Source organism: Ixodes scapularis, unplaced genomic scaffold (assembly GCF_016920785.2).
Source record: "Ixodes scapularis isolate PalLabHiFi unplaced genomic scaffold, ASM1692078v2 PGA_scaffold47__10_contigs__length_4178495, whole genome shotgun sequence".
Taxonomy (NCBI): Eukaryota; Metazoa; Arthropoda; class Arachnida; order Ixodida; family Ixodidae; genus Ixodes; species Ixodes scapularis.
The window spans coordinates 318,942-341,581 of NW_024609876.1; the positions used below are offsets into that span (position 1 = coordinate 318,942).

The following is a 22,640-nucleotide window of genomic DNA, read 5'->3' on the forward strand; positions in this document are numbered from 1 at the left end:
GGAAATTAAGTGTGCTTATTTCAGCTCTCGAGAAGAGGATGTTACGAGTAACGTAACTACGCTACCCGTTACTCTAAATAAGTAACGGAAGTACGTTACCTATCACTGTTCTAGAAAAGGAGCGAGTACGTTAATTTACTACGTTACAGAAAAAGGAACGCATCACCGGTAATGCCGTTACTTCTAAGTTTTAAGTTCTAACGCGTTTCCGCCAACACTGCCTAAAAGTCAAACGCTAACCTAAAAAAAAAAAAAAGAAGAAAAACGTAGCATTTTGCGCATGTTTTCTTTTCCTTTTGGCGTGAGCTTAATTAGAATTCATTTTACGCCATTAAACTTATTGTAAACCATCGGAAACAAGCAGTACTGCCCTCCATATTGTCCCACATTACAACATCTGATGTCAGGCTTTCAGTGTTGCCAGTAGAACCTCTCGGCCTCAGACAAAATTTAAAAAAAAAAAAAATTGAATGATTTCATAATTAAGTTTACTTGTAATTAAGTTTACTATAGCGCATATGTGGTCACTTAGGGCCCAAATATAGTCAGATGTGATATTTATTTCATTAAAAGACGCCCCAATATTCGGGCTGGCTGCTGCTCGTCCAGATACTCCCGCACGCTTCCGAATTAAAACAGGCACACAGAAGATATATATATATATATTTAAAAAAAAAAGGGGGGGGGGGGGGGGGGGCTTGGTCTGGACCGCCGGGCAACCGCTACACAACGGAGCGTCCGACTTTGGCTAGCGTTGCCCTGTTCACTTTAGCACACGGCATTCAGATGATAGCGTCCGCCATTGCTGTTTTTAGACGCTGCGTGCGCGCGGCCGTCTGAAAGGACGCTTCGTTGCCATGCGGACACTACTGACCATAACAGACGGGTTTTATCGTGGGGAATGGAACTGCGGATTGGCGAGATCAGCTAGGTGCCAACGTGGGTTCTTCCGCCGTGCTGTTCAATGGATGGAAAGTGAACAAAACGTTTGAAATGAAGGCGTTACGCAGACGGCTAATTTTCTCAGAGCCTTTTTTTTTTAGTTTTACACAAAAAGTATGTTTTTGGCTCGCAATTTGGATGAAGGTTTTGTACCGCAGCTTGCGGCTAACCTATACCGATGGGCACTAGAGGGAACGAACCTGTCGTCGTGTCAGTTATTTTACTTCACCGTATCTTAGGGTCTATAATATGATGCTCACCAAGAGCCTCGCCGTGCCTCTGGTAGACGCTGACGATGGTGTCATTGTGCAGCATGTGCTTGTACTTCATGCCCCGGATGATGTCGACCGAGCAGCCCGTGGCCTCTGCGGCGCCCCTAAAGCACGCTTCCACCTTCGACAGGATCACGTCGAGCTCCTCTGTACTGGGGGCCCGGATATGGTACTTGAGTTCACTCTCTTCGGGTATCAAATTCGGGTACTTGCCCGCCTGGAGCATCACTCCTGAAAGTCAACAAAACAACCTAAGATTGATTTTGTCGGAGGGTCCTACAGCGCAACTCAAAGATATCGATGGCTGTTTGAAGGTATACCGCATGAGTGAGGTTGTTGTAGAGAGGTGGCCGAAAAACATGTATTAACGGTATAAAAATTTCACTGAAAAATCTTACGTGAATAAAACGATAGAAATAAATGACTTTAAATCCTGATCGACGGCGTCCTTCTGTTAACGAAAGGCGTCTTATTGGCGTCTTTCTCCAGGGAGTTCTTCAGGGAGTTCTTCTCCGGGGATTTTTTCTGTGCTGACATCTCCGCGAAGTATTTCTCCGGGAAGTATTTCTCCGGGAAGTATTTCTCCGGGAAGTATTTCTCCGGGAAGTATTTCTCCGGGAAGTATTTCTCCGGGAAGTATTTCTCCGGGAAGTATTTCTCCGGGAAGTATTTCTCCGGGGAGGATTTCTCCGGGGAGGATTTCTCCGGGGAGGAGTTCTCCGGGGAGTACTTCTCCCTGGAGTACTTCTCCGGGGAGTATTTCTCCGGGGAGTATTCCGCCGGGGAGTATTTATCCAGGGAGCACTCTTGCGGAGAGCACTTTTGCGGAGAGCACTTCTCCGGGGAGTATTTCTCCGGAGAGTACTTCTCCGGAGAGTACTTCTCCGGAGAGTACTTCTCCGGAGAGCACTTCTCCGGAGAGCACTTCTCCGGAGAGCACTTCTCCGGAGAGCACTTCTCCGGAGAGCACTTCTCCGGGGAACTCTTCTCCGGGGAACTCTTCTCCGGGGAACTCTTCTCCGGGGAACTCTTCTCCGGGGAACTCTTCTCCGGGGAACTCTTCTCCGGGGAACTCTTCTCCGGGGAACTCTTCTCCGGGGAGCACTTATCCGGGGAGCACTTCTCCGTAAAGTTTTCCTTTGGGAAGGTTTTATTATTTTCTTTTTTTTTTTTTGGGGGGGGGGGGGGGTTTATTGTCACCGATAGAGGTTAAGAAGCTCTGCCCAATTACTCACCGTGCACCCTCCACGCAGGCTTCATCTGCTGTCTGAGCACAGAGATGTTCATATAGGAGGTGACGGCTGCGTCCAAGGCGTTCAGACCCTCCCAGGGAGACGCTGCGGCGTGCGCGGTCCGTCCTCGGAACTTGACTGACAGCTGCAGGATGGGCAACGACAGTGATTCGAGACGTGTGCCCCACTCCGCAAGCGAAGTTCTTTCGCCCGCAAGACGTGAACCACGCCACTTAGAAACCGCTTTTTTTTTTCTTGTGTTTCGGCGAAATTAGTGGGTCGACGCAATGTCTGCCTTTGTCACATAGCTGCCTTTGTCTCTACTCACTGTGGGTACGCAATCAAATATCTATACTCCGCGACAACTTTTCTTGGCAATGCAGTGGAATGTACGTCCCGCGTCCCCTCTCCCATTTTGAGTGTACGCAGGCTCTCCTGCTCCCCCATTTCCGAGGAGAGGAGGAGAGCCTGCGTACACTCAAAATGGGAGAGGGGACGCGGGACGTACCTTCCACTGCATTGCCAAGAAAAGTAGTCGCGGAGTATAGTAGTGACAAAGGCAGCACACCTTTGCGTCTACGCACTAAGCATTTTAATAGGAGCTCTGCACCCCCACGTCTTCGCGAGGTCTAATCTCCGCATCTCCTTCAGTTTTGTTACCGCAAAGGGGGAAGCCCGGCACAATATTGTGACAAGAGGACACCAGGAAAAAGAGAAGGAAGGAGGGAAACCAAGAACCTGCGCACTTAGCGCTATGCGGGGCAGCGACCAGGGACCGTACCACGTTCCTCAGAGAATGGCCCCAGGGCGGGATGACACAAAACGCCGAGGCCTTAGTCTGCACTCGCTCTTCCTCACTCTTTTGCGGTGACTAGTTAATCTTTTGTTCTGCCTGTAGATTCCCGGGCTTGCCGCGCAGAGAGCAGACTACTTCATGTGTTAAGGTATAGGATCAAATATGGCGGTCGCTTATGGAGGCATACGACGTGTGGGTGCTTTTTTCGTACAAATCTAACGGCATTTGCTGCTCCTGCGCAAGAAGTGTCAAGCCAGCATTGATTTGCAAGATGTGTGGGGCCATTGCGAGAAAACGCGTATGTGATTGGTGTGAAATTTGTTGAATTACTGCAAAACTACAAAGAATGTGGAAGTAGACCACGGTAAGACCAAATATTTTACAAGTAGAATACATTCTAATCCACTCATTTGCATTAGACGTGGCGCATACAGCGCCAAATCATCCCCTGGAGGGTGGGGCAAACTCAGCGTCCGAGAGAACACAGGCGCATCGTGCTTTCCAGGCTGCCGCGCCTTCACGCTGCGCCGAGGGATCGTTCGGGATCGGCTGTCTTGGCGAATCCGGACTCGTGAATCTGGACGCCCAATGCCTCTGGAAAAACCCCCAAGGTGCTCGCGTCCAGCCATTCCACCTATGCAAAAGCTGTCGGTGCCAAGGCCATTGAATTTTCGCGGAGTAAAGGGATGTCAAGAGCACGCGTTTCCTGTATTTGCTGCAGCCGAATCGTAGAGGTTTTCCTCTAGTTCCGGTCCGTTTTGTTGCGTTTTTTTTTTCTTCTTTTTGTTTTTAGCTTAGGGGGTGGGGATGGGAACTCCCCTTCGCATCTGTCTTTGGTCAGAGGCTTAGAGTGAGCTCATCCCGTGCGCCCGGACAGCCACTGGCACGCACGGATGGCTGTCGTCAAGGCCTCCAGTGTTGTTTTTAGTCCACCCGAAAACAAGAAAAATGTGAAGATGACAGCGAGGAGGCAACCCGTACTGTTTGCGTGATTGAAGGCGGCATTAATTAAAGCAGTTTTGGATTTAATATGTGATGTAGTCTGTCACTTAAAGGGGGAGTGCAACGATTGTCGGACTTCGGTCAAAGATTTCTGGAAGTTGCCCTCTGACACTTCTGAAGTAAAGAACAGAAAACCGATTTCGCCTGCGTGTACCTAGCTGTTGCGTAGAAAAAAAGATAAAGATTGGCATTTCGGGCACCCCTCAACTTACTCCCAGCCTTCAGGGTCACACCTGATCCCCCTTCAAGTGACGTCATTCGGAGTGCCGTGTAGGTTCCCGTGTGCTATCTCGGAGGGCGCTTCCTCTCCCTCTCTCTACTGACATTAGCGGGCGTTATGCTGCAGCTTAGAGCCGAGCGAGGTCACGTAATCTTTCCGCCGTAGTTCCTTCGGCTGCCACTTGGGGCTGCGGGTGGGGGAAATAAAATTACACCATCTTCCCGAGGGGAACCATGGGGTGATGCGGAGCATCGCGGATCGTTATTAACGGTGTTATTAACGGTGTTAGTAACGTTGTTGAACTTCACGGTCCCGAACCTCAGGTTCTGCTGCTCGACGTTCACGAACCAACGCGGCTTCCCGTTCTCGAAGGTCGGGTTCCGCCGCTCGCTTCGTACGTTTACGTTGAACTTCACGGTCCCGAACCTCAGGTTCTGCTGCTCGACGTTCTCGAACCGCCGCTGCTTCACGTTGTCCTAGTTCAGCATCCGCCGCTCGACGTTGACGAATGGACGCCACTTCTCGTTGCTGTAGTTCAGGGTCTGCCGCTCGCTTCAAGCGTTTGCGCTCAGCGTCGCGTGCCCTTCGCTGCGCAGCTTTGTCTTCAGTGGACGTAGCGTTGCTGTTAGTTTGTGGGGTGGTGCTGACGCTTGCTTGCGCCAACCCACTAACTGACGGGACTGTTGCTTCCATCACACTTCATCGGAAGAACGGAGTGAAGTGGAGTCAACAGCGGGTGAACTGAACGCGCGCAGTGGTTTGCTCTGTATGTTTATACAGCCTTGATGGAGATGCGCCTCAACGGGTAATCGGTCTCTTAGCTGTAGATGAGACATTAGAGAGTTTTAGTATACCGTTTTCATCTTCCGCTCCGCTCTGACGGTGCCAAACTGCGCATGCGCGGCCCGCTTCGCCGGAATGGAAAGCGGAGGTCCAAAAACGCGTTTTAGTGGAGCGTTTTTCTTCAGCGTAAGAGCGTTTTGAGCGGGTTCGAAAAATTTGCTGGCGTAGCCCCACAAGTGGACGTTTATAGTACTAGTAAGACAAAAAAACCTAAGCGTTAACACCAAGAGACTAAAAGGGAGCGGGATTGTAGAGGTAGTAAAAACGAAGGTGACAACAATGAACACAAAAGAGTAGGCACACACCTGAAGAAATATTAAGCTATAAAATATAAATATAATCGTTCCACCGTGTGTGCGAGTGAAGCCGAAGGTATAAGCATGAGCATGTTGCTCTAAAGGTGTATCCACACGACGGGCCAAATTGCTGTTTTGGTCCGCGGGCCGCGCATCACGTGATCTTACGTCACCGGTTTTCGAGGTCCGCCGGCGGTCCGCGGCCCGCGCTTCTGAGAAATGCCAAGCGACATTTCTCGCCCGGACCTTGGCGGCGGACCGCGGCGTTTTTAGTATAATTGAAGCGCTAAGTCTGGCAACAAGCTGACTTTTGTTGTTTGGATTAGAATCTAAATCCTAAGTCGTTTTCTTTTGGCGCCAACTATGGAAGACGAAGAAGACGAACCTTTTCTTGTGCGACGATGCAACTTTTTACTTCATCGCGCTCATGGAGCAATTCCCCGCTCTGTGGGACAATAGTCGCGACGACTACCCAAATAATCATCTAAAGATGTCCCCATGTCTTTTTCGGTTCACTTAAGTCGTCCTCGTCCTTAATATTCAACGCCAGGGCCACCGCGACCAAACGTCTCTTTCGTTCAACCCCCATCTTGGCTCCTTACAAATAGCCTCAAAGCAGCTCGCTGCATGCGCTTGGCGGAGCTGTGAGGTCGAGGGTTAGACCGGCCGGTTCGCTCTGTCGTCTGCTCTTTTGGTCCGCCGTGTGGATGCTCATTGCAGCCGGGCGGCCCGCGGGCCGTGCATCATGTGATCAATCGGTCCGCGGCCCGGTCCGTCGTGTGGATACACCTTTAACGGTACTTGCACTGCACGAGCGAGCGTGCTTATCAAGGACGCTGAAAGGCCGGCACTCGCTCTTGTAGCTTCTGCTCCACTCGAATTAATACTGAAACAGATTTACTTATTCGAAGTAGAAAAATAAGGGAAAAGGACGAAGTTTGCGCATTGCGAGTACATCCTTTTGCGTAGTACGAGTACAGAGTTGCTCAAGGCTAGCAAGGCATCTGCACGATGAATCCCCGCTGTTCTCAAGGAAGGAGACTTCTACTAACGAGATTAAGCTGGCGAGACATCGAATCTATGATTCGTATCCCTCGTGCCATCAAGCGCCGAAGCTTCCTTTCCGAACGCGGTTGGCTGGATATTTCCAACGTGGAAAAGAAACCCTTCAGGAAGCTATCCTGCTTAAAGAAGGACCTGGCTGTTCTGCATGCGGGCCTCCAAACACCAGCACCCGACAGATCGGCGCAGGGTGTTGCCAATCTAGCGAGACGCTTTGCATGGTTCTTCCTCGACTGGCCTATCCCAACCGTCTGTTCGTACTTGGATGAGCACTTGGACGGAGCTTGTCGGTGTTCTTCAGTTCTGTGAAGCTCATCGTGGGTCACATCAACAATAGGTTCGGCCACCTGCTCGCTGACATGAACAAACATAGGTGGTTGGCCCTGGCGAAACTGGAGCTGCGCTCACAGGTGAGACCCTGTATGGTTTGTGTAAATTTCGCGTTTCCACTGTTTCTAGCACAGCTGCTCTGTCTGGTGAAAAGTTACTTTTTTCTATACGCCAAAGGTGTACATGGGAAGTGTCAGGACAAGTCACGACGAGCGCGTTCGTAATCTGTGAGTATTAGTAGGCCACTTTTATGAGCCCTCTTTGCTCTACTTTACGCTCTGCGAGAAGCATCGTCCCCACCGCGCATGCGTGGCCCGCTCTGATTTGGAGCGTATAGTTAGCGGAGTGAGCGTGCGCTCCGCTTCACAAGTTGTAGAGCGGACTGCCCTCAGCGTCCTTAGCGTGATCGCTTAGATTTCAAGATGGCTGCACTTACTCAATACGCGTCGATGTTTTTCACCGTGACTCAGCTTGAAAGAGGTTGAATCAAGAAGTAAAGCGTACGCCCCGCGCGTGAAAAGTAAACCATTCGATTTGAGTTCTATGTAACACAAAAGAGCATAATCAAACGAAGTGAACGAGTATCACTTTGCAACCAGCACGGCGTCGGTAAAGTCATTGTGTTTTTGTGGACGTCCTATGGCTATGCAGTCAGATGTACGGGTGTCGTGCTTGAACGCCTATTATACCTGTGCACGCGCCCTCCTGTCGAAAATGCCACTGAAAGCTGACCACGAGCATAGCGCTCGCAAGCTGCACTCAAAGAAACCATTCCCTCTCAGCTTTATTTATTCACACTCGCTCGCAACCTTTGAATTGTTTAACTTTCCTCAAGAGATGTTTGCATTGGATTTCCTTGGTAGATTTCCAAAGTAATAGAAACTTGAATGCAGCCTATTTAAAAGTGCAACCCATGGTGCCGCTAGTCTTCGAGGCCGCCTTATTTTGGCCAAGTGTCTAGGGAGCAAGAGAGCTACGTCATTGTTTGTCGCGGATGCGAGTCTAAGTGTATTAGACACGAATGCTGCGTCAATACTGAATATGAAATGGGTTCTAGTCACAAGTCTCGCACTAAAAGCGATGCCCAAAATATGGCGGCCGAATATGTTACCCGGTGGTGTTCTGAAAAGAGTTACCAATAACGGTCGAAAGAATATTCCACGTCAATTTTTTGTCTGGTGAAGACCAGACAGGCATAAACAATGCAAAATTTAGCAAACACAACCCTGGACTTCTAAGCAATAGTGGTAGATTAGAACAGTTTTCAGAAGTTTCGTTTTGAATTCCGGCGTAGCGGGCCTTGCATGCACAGTTTGACGGCCTCAAACCTTAGCAGAAATAAGGAACAACTATATATATATATATATATATATATATTAATTTACGATACTTTGTTTTTTACAACCCTACAATGGAAATACGCTTTATCTTAGAGGAGTAACAAGTCCCATATCACATGTTTTGGTAGTGTTTAATTACTGCCGTGTTGTAAGAGTGTTTTTCTTTGTCTTTTTTATTAGGCCGTCAAGGTCAAGGGAACACCCCTGAAAAACTGTTGGGGTTTTGTTGGCCGCACAGCATGCCCCCATATGCCGTCCATCAAAAAAAAATTAGAAGAAGACCACAAGAGGGTGCTCGTCATGAAGCAGCAGGCAGTGATGTGCGCAGACGGCATAATTTGACGGCTGGCCGAAACCCACAAAGATCATGGACATTTTTTTTTGTTTGTTTAATATTAGAATGCATAAAATTATCACAGTAAATCATGTTCAAGCTTTTGTACTGAGCGAAATACCTGTCCAACTGGGCTGAAAGGCATCTAGAAATATTTTAATAAAAAACTTTTACCAACGACTCCAATTTTACTTCTCAAATGTGCGTGTGAATATTGCATCTAACCAAATTACAGTGTTACTGTTGATTCAGCATTGTAAGAGTAGACTATGTTGCGTGGCCTTCTATTGCAAGAAAAGACCGTAGCACAAGTGAGGCAGAAACTGGGCAGGAGCTTAAGCTGAAAAACGCACTTTCATAAACACACAAAAGGAATAAAAAGAAGTGTATAGTCAAGCAAAATGGTTTCATGTCACCCCCCAAGGCAGATACATTCACTGCACTCCACTGTTAATACGAACACGAAAAAAATCGCTTTTATTTGCAGTTTATTTCTTTGACAGCTATTGAAAAAGCTGAAAATTTGTCGCTCAGATTAGTGCCACAAACGAGCACTTTATTCCACACCAATAGGCAAATATCAGCCCCTCGAATTTAAGGTGAACAATGAAAACAGGATATTGAATGCTCCCGCTAACAGTGTCGCGCAGTGTACATAAACACCAAGGCACCATATCACAAACCGAAGCATACGAAGAAGAAAAGACTCATTTCATTGGGGAAAAAAAGTAGATATATAAATGGAGCACTCGCTTTCGCTAATTTTCACTGTCTTGCTGCCTGAAGTAACCAAACAAAATATCTGTCCGTTTCCCGACTGCTTTAGTCTTTGGTCTTTAACCTTTAATTTTTGGCTCTGGAGAGCCGCGGCACCGCCCGTACCACCGAGGCCCGCGGTGCCGCGTCTAGGGAACATGTTAATGTGATGAGTATATACGTGCAAGATGACGACGATGGGTTGTTGGTATTGGGGAGGGTGGCAGTCCGATTCGCAGACGTCCAGACTTCGTGGAGGCGGGTCGGGCGGGTGAGCAGCGAGCTATGAGGATCTTGCACGCCGTTCGATCAGTGCATGAAGGAGCACCAGGAACATAATGGCGCTATTGCTCACTGGGGTCCACTGGGGTCAAAGAATCATGCTCCAAGGAGGTAGTCCAGCCGAAGTAGAAGCTGCCGCCTTTGAGGAACCGAGGCCCAGGGCTCAGATTGAGACACCGCCGTCGCCCGGTGTGTCATCCTCTCAACGTCGTCGTCGTCATCTCGCATAGAAAAATCGAGCCCGCTGGCTTAGACAAGGCAGCACCTGTTCCCACCGTTCAGGGGCTGTGAAAGGATTGCGGCCAGCGATTTCTCGAAGCAGCCAGAGGTTCTTGACCACCGTGAAACGTTTTCTGGCGGACGCCTTTGCAAACAAAGTCTGCGCAGCTTCTTAGTGCAGCGAGGTTCATAAGGGTCAAGCGCGCTCCCAAGCATGACTTCAAATAGCGAGCACCTACCTTTCCAGAAAAGCACCACCTTTACTGAGAGTGGAACGTACTTCTTAAAATGGCGACGATAGCGGAGCTGACGCTCCACGCTCAAATCCCAGAGCGGGTCGCGCATGCGCGATGGCGACTCCGCTTTCCATAGAGCGGAGCGGGAAACCGAAAACGGTCTACTAAAACTCTCTATTTAGCCAGTGCGGTACAACCGCTAACCTGGGGTTTTTAACGTGCATCACGCAGTAGTGATCACACGAAGGCGTGCCGGTACGAAACTCATCCAGATCGAAACGGGCGGGGGCGGCGAGGATCGAACCCAGAAGGTTGCCAGCGCAAGCTTTCGCTCCACGCTCCGAGCTGAGACGCGTTAGCCCACTCGGCCACTTCCTCCCCCGAACGCGCGCAAGCGCGCTACCGCTGCTTATAGACCTTTGTCCGGAAGTGCTCTTTTTAGCCTCGACCGCAAGGAGCAAAAGCGAACAATAATCTCGAACCCAGACGCTCACGGGGAGGGGGGGCTGCTTCGGCCTGCGCCGCCGCTTCCCGTTGAGGGCTGGTGTGCCGACTGCCGTTTCGCCGGCATCGGTCCTGTTTACCGCGGTATGTGAGTATAGTGCCCGTAATGTGAGAGCCCTGTGTCCATACGCCACTTTGCCGCTGTTGGTTTCCATCTAGCCGAGCCAGAAAACATCTCGCGACGAGTTGACCGCGCCGCGAGTGACGAAGAAGAAGCAAACATGGCGACGGTTTGTGCGATTGGTGGCTCCGGTGTTGAGTGTCTTCAACGTCCTCGTGAGAAGGTTCCCCTGCCCTTCGAAGTTATTGCAAGCACCACGAAAGATGTGGAATCATCGTCTCAACTACAAATAAGCAGGCCTTCACGAGCAACAACGGTGCCGAGCAGCCGCTCGGCACAGTTGTGTCAGGCTCACGCAGCCAGCGGCACACTTGTGTCGGTTGTGTCGTCAGATGTTCAACAACGCCGAGGTAGTTTCATTTATCATTTGGAATGGCTTCAAGAGTGGGAAATTAATATATTTCGCGGATTGTTAACGCCGAGGCTAGTGCCCTCCGTTGCAGTGCCGTCGTCGCGCAAAGTGCAGAGAAAACCGGGTGGCGATGGCGGCGGTGCTCTTTGATCTTGCGCGGTCGGGTTCATGAAGTCCGGAGTAAACGTACGTACGTCTGCTGGATCGGTGTTTTGGACTTCCTTAAAACTCTTTCTCACGCGCATTTTCCTTGTGAAGCTTAGTAGCTCATTACACCTCATCGTCGACTTCGCTACGACGGACGAGCCTGCGTGATGTGAATTTCACTGCCTAAGATCCTTGGTGTGCTGTAACGAGGGCTAATAAAATATTACCTCGAACTTCTGAACAAACGAGTCGAAGTTTCGTCTGCTATCATAACTGATCGTCTGTCACAATATTAATCTGTAGCGTTCCTAGATTCCGCCCCCACAGGCACCGTGCTTCGTTGCCCGATAGTAAGTGTCTCCTGGTACCTCGTAGAATTCCAGCTCCCACTTCAAGTAAGTACCATCCTTTAGAACTGGCAATTAATAGTTTGGAACCCAGACGCTCGCAGTGTGTGTTTGTTGTGTGTGTAAGGGGGGGGGACGCGTGCTAACATACTCGGAGCCCTCGTTTTCGCCGCTTCGCAGCGGCAGACAAGGCGCCACATTACAAAAGAAAGCTAATCCGAGCTGTCTATGTAACTAGACCCATTCGCTAGTCATTCGATGAAACGTCGTGGTCTCGTTTGCATTCGCTAAAACGGCGTTCGATCAAGTGAACGCCTCCCACTTATTTCGGCTCGGGAGAGCCGCGCTTCCGCAGAAAGGCAAGCAGATCGCGAAAATCGGTCTCAAACGTGCAACGAATGTAATGTCGTATACAAGAAGCCAACAATCAAGCATTTGAAAGCTACAAGAAAGCGGTAGCGAAATATTTACTACGCAATGAACCCGGACTGAAACGCGGATGTCAAGGGTCAGCAGACACCTAGAACATTGAAGACAACAAAGGTTTTCTCTTGTTTTCTTGATCGAGATGGGTTCTCGAATGTTCGCGACATCTTATCTGTTGAAGAACGGGTCGCGGAGGCTTCTGGTGAAGACATCGTTCACGATGTGCCGGTGCATTCGGACAGCCTGCCGCATCCAGCTCCCCAAAGCAACGCCGCCAACGCAGCCCCCCCCCCCCCCCCCCTCCTGCCTGCCAGTTCTCTCCGCGTGGTGGCGCGAGCGTAGATAAACATGGCGGCGCCCTGGAATTGGCGCGGACACTGGTCTTTATTCACACTTGAAGGAGATGAGACTAGAGGAGGAGAGTTGCGCATGCGCGCGCGGTGTGAGTAGAAGCGAACGCACGCGAAGTGCACGCAGCTTGTAGAGAGAGAGAGCGGAGAGAGCAACGCGCAGCTGTTGGAGAGAGCGAAGGAGGAGAGTTGTGCATGCGTAGTGTGAGTGCGGACAACGACGCCGCGGGACATAGACCCGAGCAAGAGATGCTCCGCATCTAAAAGCTCGACTTTTGCTTTGCGATTATGCAGCGGAATCGCGACATTTTTAATGAAGGAGGTGTTTTGTCTATCCTCGGGGACTCGATAAACAATGTAAAAATGACGAGATGCAAACTCTTTTAACCATAAAATCGTTGCACCGCCCCTTTAACCAACCTTGTGTTATCCTCGGGAATCTTTCCTGAAAAAATTAAAACTGCTAGAATTTCTGTTCTGCGCAAGGGTGGTGCTGTGGGTAGTATATCAGTAATTATCGGCCCATATCAATGCTTCCTCTTTTTTTTTTCTAAAATAGAAAAAGCTTTAATTAAATTCCAGAATAGTTAATCATCTTAAAACATATCAGTTGATCTCTGCAAATCAATATGTCTTCCATAGAGGGAAATCCACTGAATCTGCTCTGCTCAACATTCTGGAAAAACTCATTCATAAGTTATAACATAGAAAATAAGCTCTACAGGATAGGTATATTTCTAGACTTTAACAAAGTTTTCGATTCTATTAAACATGATATAGTTTTTAACAACCAGCCATACTACGGAATTAGATGCGTTTCACTTCACCTATTACGCAATTACCAATCAAATCGCACCCACTTTGTGGTAATCAATAATATAGCATCAGGCACTGATAATATAAGATACGGTGTTCCCCAGGGATTCATATTAGGACCCATAATGTTTCTTTTTTATAGTAATGACATTGTTTTCATTCCTTATACAGTCGACTCTCGTTAATTCAAAATCTCTTAATTCAAACTTTCGGATAATTCAAACTAACTTGCAGGTCCCATCCTATGCGTCTCTATGGGAAGAAACTCCTGATAATTCAAACTTTGCTTTATTCAAACAAATTTTCGGCCCCCCTTGAGTTTGAATTAATGAGAGTTGACTGTACTCCAGACATTGTTCTCTATGCTGACGATACGAATGCTTTTTTGTTTTGTTTCTTCGTCCAAAACCTATCATCTCTTCTTCCTGTCGCAAACCTGTGCCTTGAAACTTTGTCAAGTGTCTAGATGCCACTCAGCTTCTTCTAAATGCTAATAAAGAAAGTATAATGTTTTTTTCTTAAATTAACGAGCCAGTAAATCTTACCAGTGAATTATTATTTAATTCACGATCTTTAGAACTGGTTTCCTAATTCAAGTTCTTAGGTGTACAGATTCATAAAAATCTTTCGTTGGACGTCTCATGTAAGCTTCGTGAAACGTAATATTCCTCAGTCATCCGCGGTTTGTTACATAGATTAAGAACTTTACTTTTCTACCATTCATTCTAGACTACATTGTTCTTTACTCGTCTATGGAGTCACATCCAAATAAAAAATAGAGAGTTAGTATTTAATGCAGAAAAAAGACATACGGTTTGTTCAAAACTTGTCTGCATCTGATCACACATCCTCATATTTTGAAGTGAACCATACACTGAATATTGAGGCTTTATATAAACAACGACTGTCTGAAGTTATTTTCTCGAAACTAAAAACTGACTGTGAACTATTTTTGTCTACATATACAAACACTGACATACATTACAATTTCAAACACATAAATAATAAAAAAAACTGTCTAATTTCTAATTTTTTGAACTTTCCTCCTGAATTAGTTGAAATGCTTGACAATAGCTCCTCACTGTTGTCCTTCAGAAAACAAGCAAAAATGCATTTCCTTCATCCGTTGTAGTTCGCTGTTTTGACGGTTCTAATCATACATATTCATGTATTTGTAATTATATTTCTGTTAGACAATTTTTTTTCTCTAGCTAGTTCTATGACCTTATAAGTAGTATATGTTTGCATGCTGCCTGTTATGCGAGTGTAGAAAACAGGCAAAAATGTATTTCCTCCATTCATTGTAGTTTGCTATTTTTTCCGTTCCAATCATACATGTCGATGTATTTAATTATGTTGCTGTAACATAATTTTCTATTGTTAATTCTATGACTTCCAAGGTAATATGCATATCGGGCTTTCTTTTAACTTCTTCCTTTTTTTTCGTTGTTTTGCTGTATATTTGCCTGCTGCCTGCGTGGTGAGTGTAGGGAATGCAACCTGGTACTAGGGGCCTAGTCAGGAGACTTTTTGGTCGCCTTTTTGTTCCAGCTCTATTGAAATCTTTGTATTGTCAAAAAGGGTCAAATAACAAATAATCAAATAGACGTCGCCACTGAAAACGCACGCGCGCGCCGGAACTTTCACACTTTGCAAAAAACGCACGCGCGTTTTTTTTTTTTTTTTTCTACGTGGTTTTTGTTGTGTTCTGTTTGTACACTCTCTAAAGGGCCACTGACAACCCCAAGATCGATATTCTTTTTACCGTCCCAAAAACTTCAAAAACGCGTGGCAAAACACCATAAAAATCATCGCAAAAAAAAAAATTGTTGCGCGAAAAAGTTTGTGTTTTCCCCCAATTTAAGCTCCTGCTCGTTTTTTTTTTTTTTGGTCTTTTGTGGCGTTATTGCGAGGACAGTTTTAAACGAAGCGTCTAGCGTTACGTCCGACGTAACCCAAGTTACTTCCAAATCTCCGCCTTCCTTAGGTTCACGGGTGAGAGAGAGGAGAGTGGGGGGGGGAGGGTTAGGTATACGCGCTTCAGTGCTCCGTCCGGACGTAACTCCAGCCACAGCGTTTTTTAAAACGCTAAGAGGTGTCGCAAGTTGCATGTGTGTAATAATTGTCATTCATAAAATGCGTTTTTTTTTTTTTTGCGACGACTGTAAATATACTAGACCCCTGAATTCGAAAAATAAAAATCAGAGCCCAAAAGTGTTAATGACAAACAGCACCCGGCGGCTGTGCCGAGGCCGTTGAGAGGAGTGCGCACAACGGGAAAATCAAAAACTCGGACGAGCTTTTTTTTTTTTTTTTTTTTCTTACGTGCCGGATAATTTTTTGGGTACCCTCTCACGCAGCACCTTTATGACATCGCCCTCACGTCGCTGACCAAGGTAGGTAGTTTTCTCCTTTACCTTTTGAAAAATCGTTTTAGACCGAGTAACACTGCTAAAACACAAGAAAAGAAAGAGGAACTGAAATGGAACACGCCGTCTGCACGCGAAGAATTGTCTCGCGAAATATTTCCGCGGTTGGCCGGGTGGCCCTTGAGTGCCCATGACCGACGAAAGGTAAAGAGAGAAAACTAAACGCCATTTCCTGTTGAGGTCATCGGAAAAAGCAAAGAGTGCATCATTTCGCCAACTAGTACGTCATAGATCCGGGCGGCGTTTCTTGATATTTCAAGGGCGATCCCTACGAATCATTTTCAGTCGATTTCAATAATAAAACAAATATCGATGTTAGGACGTGGCCCTTTAAGATGTGTTTCATAATAAAGTATTTGACACGACCGTCGCTCTGGCCCAAGCGAGTAAACGTACGTGTTGCGAGGCCGTAAAGCCCATCTTCAGCGCGTCTCGGCGTCCCGGGTGTGCCATCAGCGCCACGTCCACATCCCTGAAGGCTCCCTTCTGCAGGAGCATCTCCTTGCCGCCGCAGTTCTCCTCCGCAGGGGTCCCCAGAACAAGCACCTGAAAGAAGGGTCCGACAATAGGGAGTTTTCGTAGATAGTAGGGAGTTTTAGAATAGCGCACGCTAAAGCTTTGCGTGCGCAAAGAATAGCGTCGTCGCCACTGCGCATGCTCCGAACGCAAAACAGGTTTCGCGCTTTGCGTGCGCAATTTTAGCGTGCGCTATTTCTCGGAAATAGCGTGCGTACGCAAAGAGTCTTTGCGCTTCTCCAAGGAGGATTCGTGATGAGAAGTTGGCTTAAGCCAAGACGAGCAGAGTTAAAAAAAAAATGGCGGCTTGCATGGATGATGTCGGCGGCTGCTTTGGCGGCGTCGTGAGTGCGACGTCGGCGGCATTCTCGCGACTGCAATTTTAAATACGGGACGACAATGTACTCGGTTTGGCAGCGATCACCGGCAACTTGATGCTTGCGACGCGCGAACATTTCACGGCGAAGGAACGATGTGCGAAGGTCAGTACACGAGACCTCTCTTGCCGAGGCGACGCAAGCGGACACGACCGGTCAACCGCTCGCGTCGCGTTCTCATGTTTAAACAAATTAAAATGCGACTCTGGACCAAAAAACTCGTTTTCTTCTGAAGTTACATCACTTCGTGTGTGAAATAAAAATTTTTACTGTATCTTGGTGGCGTCGCAAGCGCGAGATGCTTGGGCTTTTGCGTCGCGGCGGAGAAACGCTATTCTAAAACTCCCTCGCGTCGCGTGCGCTAATACAAGCGCTAAATTTAGCGCTAGCGTGCGCTAAAATTGCGTACGTTATTCTAAAACTCCCTAGTTTCCACCGTCCCGCAACGCTCTCCGCAACCCGCTACGATACCCGGAACTCTACAGTCAAGGCTATCGGTGCGCAGGTGCAGTAGCGGCTTTTTCGTTGCGGAGGGCTTAGCGGAGGGGGAGCGCGGTCTACAAAAACTCGCTAAAATGGGGCGATTTTGTAAACCGTTTTAAAGTGATAGCTTTAAAGGGAAACTTTCCCCACGCCACCAATAATAATCAAAGCCTACGAGCAGCCTCCTCTACCTCCACGTGACGTCATTATGCTTATGTAGCGCCAGCTCGGCAACTGGGCCCGAACCTGACACCGGGAGTCCTTGGACCAGTTTACTTGACATAGGGCTCAGCCGATCGCTGACGCAACGCTCGTGCGCAGTCTGTGTCAACGTTACTAAATTACCTCAGTTACGGAACCGCCCGTAGACGCTGCTTGGTTGGGCAGTACCCCCATTCGACGCTCCACCGGTTTGAGGATTACTGCTATGGTAACTGCGGTGTATTCTATGGAATGCATATGTTTTGACGTACAGCGTCTACATTCTAGACGGCGTTTTACTGAACTCTATGGAATGCAGAGCTTTGCGACGACAATCTAGATAGCGCTACCAAAGTGCTGGTGACGTCATCCATACTTTACACCGTTTGTCTGAAGCTAGAGTGTCTCCGTCAGCGGAAGTCCCCCTTTGCTAAGCCCTCCGCAACGAAGAAGCCGCTACTGCGCCTGCGCGCCGATGGCCTTGACTGTTGAGTTCCGGGTATCGTAGTGGGTTGCAGAGAGCATTGCGGGAGGGCGAAAGCGATCTACAAAAACTCCTTACGGAAACGCTCGGCCCTCATACCCACATTCTGTACTCTGGCTGTAAAAAAATTGATTTAAATCAAATTAACGTGTTCATGTGAAGCAATTCACACAAAACATATTGCACCCCTCGTCCGCCAGGAGACGTAAACTCGTTTTATATTCCCGCGCATGCGCATAATAGTCGAACTTCTATCAAACTTTTAAAGTAAAAAAAAGAATTTGGCAGAATTTGAATTTGGTTGATACTGAACCTGGTTGAACTGCAAACTGGTCAAACTCGACCCTGGTCAAACTCGACCCTGGTCAAACTCGACCCTGGTCAAACTCGAACCGACCCTGGTCAAACTCGAACCGACCCTGGTCAAACTCGAACCGACCCTGGTCAAACTCGAACCGACCCTGGTCAAACTCGAACCGACCCTGGTCAAACTCGAACCGACCCTGGTCGAACTCGAACCGACCCTGGTCGAACTCGAACCGACCCCGATCGAACTCGACCCTGGTCGAACTCGACCCTGGTCAAACTCGACCCTGGTCAAACTCGACCCTGGTCAAACTCGACCCTGGTCGAACTCGACTCTGGTCGAACTCGACTCTGGTCGAACTCGACTCTGGTCGAACTCGACCCTGGTCGAACTCGACCCTGGTCGAACTCGACCCTGGTCGAACTCGACCCTGGTCGAACTCAAACCTGGTTGACCTTGAATCTGAACGCACCCGGACCTTGTTGAACTCGGACCTGATCCAACTGGGACCTGATCCAACTCGGACCTGATCCAACTCGGACCTGATCCAACTCGGACCTGATCCAACTCGGACCTGATCCAACTCGGACCTGATCCAACTCGGACCTGATCCAACTCGGACCTGATCCAACTCGGACCTGATCCAACTCGGACCTGATCCAACTCGAACGTGGTCGAACTCGAACGTGGTCAAACTCGAACGTGGTCGAACTCGAACGTGGTCGAACTCGAACGTGGTCGAACTCGAACGTGGTCGAACTCGAACGTGGTCGAACTCGAACGTGGTCGAACTCGACCTTATCGAACTCGACCTTATCGAACTCGAGCCTGATCGAACTCGAGCCTGATCGAACTCGAGCCTGATCGAACTCGAACCTGATCGAACTCGAACCTGATCGAACTCGAACCTGATCGACTTGAACCTGATCGAACTCGAACCTGATCGAACTCGAACCTGATCGAACTCGAACCTGATCGAACTCGAACCTGATCGAACTCGTAGGAAATCACGTACCGCCGCCGATACGCCAGATCAAACCGAATCCAGCCTGGTTTTTTCACGGGAGCGGGATTCCGCTCCCTTTTATTGATTCATAAAACACAACACTCAAACTAAACTACAAATACACGTGACATTACACACATATTTACACTGGCACGTTAAGCCAAGGCTAAACACAAGGGCCCCCAGGCCTCGTGTCCCGCGATTACCCGAGATCCGGTCGCACACACTTGCCTATTCTCGGTACCGCCCGGAGTCCTAAGAGACTTTTGCCCCAGGTGCCCCCGACTATATCCCGATCGATGGGCGAGGAGGTTTCTCCTCGCCCGCCCTGGGGCGCCTGCAGCGCCATCTAATGGCTATGAGAGAAAGCGGCCCGTCGGGAGCCAAATTCGAGATCCCAATCGACCCCGCGGCGACACGACCATGTGATCGTGTCTGAGGTGAGGCAACTGTATAGCCGCCTCGCGGTAACGATGCCAGAGTGGTTTGATGGGCGCCCTCTTGAATGCACGGTGCGCCATAAACTCGAGCCTGATCGAACTCGAACGTGGTCAAACTCGAACGTGGTCAAACTCGAACGTGGTCAAACTCGAACGTGGTCAAACTCGAACGTGGTCAAACTCGAACGTGGTCAAACTCGAACGTGGTCAAACTCGAACGTGGTCAAACTCGAACGTGGTCAAACTCGAACGTGGTCAAACTCGAACGTGGTCAAACTCGAACGTGGTCAAACTCGAACGTGGTCAAACTCGAACGTGGTCAAACTCGAACGTGGTCAAACTCGAACGTGGTCAAACTCGAACGTGGTCAAACTCGAACGTGGTCAAACTCGAACGTGGTCAAACTCGAACGTGGTCAAACTCGAACGTGGTCAAACTCGAACGTGGTCAAACTCGAACGTGGTCAAACTCGAACGTGGTCAAACTCGAACGTGGTCAAACTCGAACGTGGTCAAACTCGAACGTGGTCAAACTCGAACGTGGTCAAACTCGAACGTGGTCAAACTCGAACGTGGTCAAACTCGAACGTGGTCAAACTCGAACGTGGTCAAACTCGAACGTGGTCAAACTCGAACGTGGTCAAACTCGAACGTGGTCAAACTCGAACGTGGTCAAACTCGAACGTGGTCAAACTCGAACGTGGTCAAACTCGAACGTGGTCAAACTCGAACGTGGTCAAACTCGAACGTGGTCAAACTCGAACGTGGTCAAACTCGAACGTGGTCAAACTCGAACGTGGTCAAACTCGAACGTGGTCAAACTCGAACGTGGTCAAACTCGAACGTGGTCAAACTCGAACGTGGTCAGACTCGAACGTGGTCAGACTCGAACGTGGTCAGACTCGAACGTGGTCAGACTCGAACGTGGTCAGACTCGAACGTGGTCAGACTCGAACGTGGTCAGACTCGAACGTGGTCAGACTCGAACGTGGTCAGACTCGAACGTGGTCAGACTCGAACGTGGTCAGACTCGAACGTGGTCAGACTCGAACGTGGTCAGACTCGAACGTGGTCAGACTCGAACGTGGTCAGACTCGAACGTGGTCAGACTCGAACGTGGTCAGACTCGAACGTGGTCAGACTCGAACGTGGTCAGACTCGAACGTGGTCAGACTCGAACGTGGTCAGACTCGAACGTGGTCAGACTCGAACGTGGTCAGAGTCGAACGTGGTCAGAGTCGAACGTGGTCAGAGTCGAACGTGGTCAGACTCGAACGTGGTCAGACTCGAACGTGGTCAGACTCGAACGTGGTCAGACTCGAACGTGGTCAGACTCGAACGTGGTCAGACTCGAACGTGGTCAGACTCGAACGTGGTCAGACTCGAACGTGGTCAGACTCGAACGTGGTCAGACTCGAACGTGGTCAGACTCGAACGTGGTCAGACTCGAACGTGGTCAGACTCGAACGTGGTCAGACTCGAACGTGGTCAGACTCGAACGTGGTCAGACTCGAACGTGGTCAGACTCGAACGTGGTCAGACTCGAACGTGGTCAGACTCGAACGTGGTCAGACTCGAACGTGGTCAGACTCGAACGTGGTCAGACTCGAACGTGGTCAGACTCGAACGTGGTCAGACTCGAACGTGGTCAGACTCGAACGTGGTCAGACTCGAACGTGGTCAGACTCCAACGTGGTCAAACTCCAACGGGGTCAAACTCCAACGTGGTCAAACTCCAACGTGGTCAAACTCCAACGTGGTCAAACTCCAACGTGGTCAAACTCCAACGTGGTCAAACTCCAACGTGGTCAAACTCCAACGTGGTCAAACTCCAACGTGGTCAAACTCCAACGTGGTCAAACTCCAACGTGGTCAAACTCCAACGTGGTCAAACTCGAACGCGGTCAAACTCGAACGCGGTCAACCTCGAACGCGGTCAAACTCGAACGCGGTCAAACTCGAACGCGGTCAAACTCGAACGCGGTCAAACTCGAACGCGGTCAAACTCGAACGCGGTCAAACTCGAACGCGGTCAAACTCGAACGCGGTCAAGCTCGAACGCGGTCAAGCTCGAACGCCGTCAAGCTCGAACGCCGTCAAGCTCGAACGCGGTCAAGCTCGAACGCGGTCAAGCTCGAACGCGGTCAAGCTCGAACGCGGTCAAGCTCGAACGCGGTCAAACTCGAACGCGGTCAAACTCGAACGCGGTCAAACTCGAACGCGGTCAAACTCGAACGCGGTCAAGCTCGAACGCGGTCAAGCTCGAACGCGGTCAAGCTCGAACGCGGTCAAGCTCGAACGCGGTCAAACTCGAACGCGGTCAAACTCGAACGCGGTCGAATTCGAACGCGGTCGAACTCGAACCCGGTCGAACTCGAACCCGGTCGAACTCGAACCCGGTCGAACTCGAACCCGGTCGATCTCGAACCCGGTCGATCTCGAACCCGGTCGATCTCGAACCCGGTCGATCTCGAACCCGGTCGATCTCGAACCCGGTCGATCTCGAACCCGGTCGATCTCGAACCCGGTCGATCTCGAACCCGGTCGATCTCGAACCCGGTCGATCTCGAACCCGGTCGATCTCGAACCCGGTCGATCTCGAACCCGGTCGATCTCGAACCCGGTCGATCTCGAACCCGGTCGATCTCGAACCCGGTCGATCTCGAACCCGGTCGATCTCGAACCCGGTCGATCTCGAACCCGGTCGATCTCGAACCCGGTCGATCTCGAACCCGGTCGATCTCGAACCCGGTCGAACTCGAACCCGGTCGATCTCGAACCCGGTCGATCTCGAACCCGGTCGATCTCGAACCCGGTCGATCTCGAACCCGGTCGATCTCGAACCCGGTCGATCTCGAACCCGGTCGATCTCGAACCCGGTCGATCTCGAACCCGGTCGATCTCGAACCCGGTCGATCTCGAACCCGGTCGATCTCGGACCCGGTCGATCTCGGACCCGGTCGATCTCGGACCCGGTCGATCTCGGACCTAATCGATCTCGGACCTGGTCGATCTCGGACCTGGTCGATCTCGGACCTGGTCGATCTCGGACCTGGTCGATCTCGGACCTGGTCGATCGCGGACCTGGTCGATCTCGGACCTGGTCGATCTCGGACCTGGTCGATCTCGGACCTGGTCGATCTCGGACCTGGTCGATCTCGCACCTGGTCGAT

At 49.6% G+C, this 22,640-nt stretch overlaps 1 protein-coding gene across 1 annotated transcript in view; it reads right to left on the bottom strand.

The window, feature by feature from the left end:
• Window positions 1-22,640, bottom strand: part of LOC120849015 (peptidase M20 domain-containing protein 2-like) — a 39,580-nt gene that overhangs the window by 3,096 nt on the left and 13,844 nt on the right. Inside the window, exons 3-5 of the mRNA XM_040221103.3 lie at window positions 16,051-16,200; window positions 2,450-2,591; window positions 1,203-1,445 (exon numbers count right to left, since the gene is read on the bottom strand). Of these exons, the coding sequence (XP_040077037.1) occupies window positions 1,203-1,445; window positions 2,450-2,591; window positions 16,051-16,200 (535 nt within the window). The remainder of the gene's footprint in view (window positions 1-1,202; window positions 1,446-2,449; window positions 2,592-16,050; window positions 16,201-22,640) is intronic.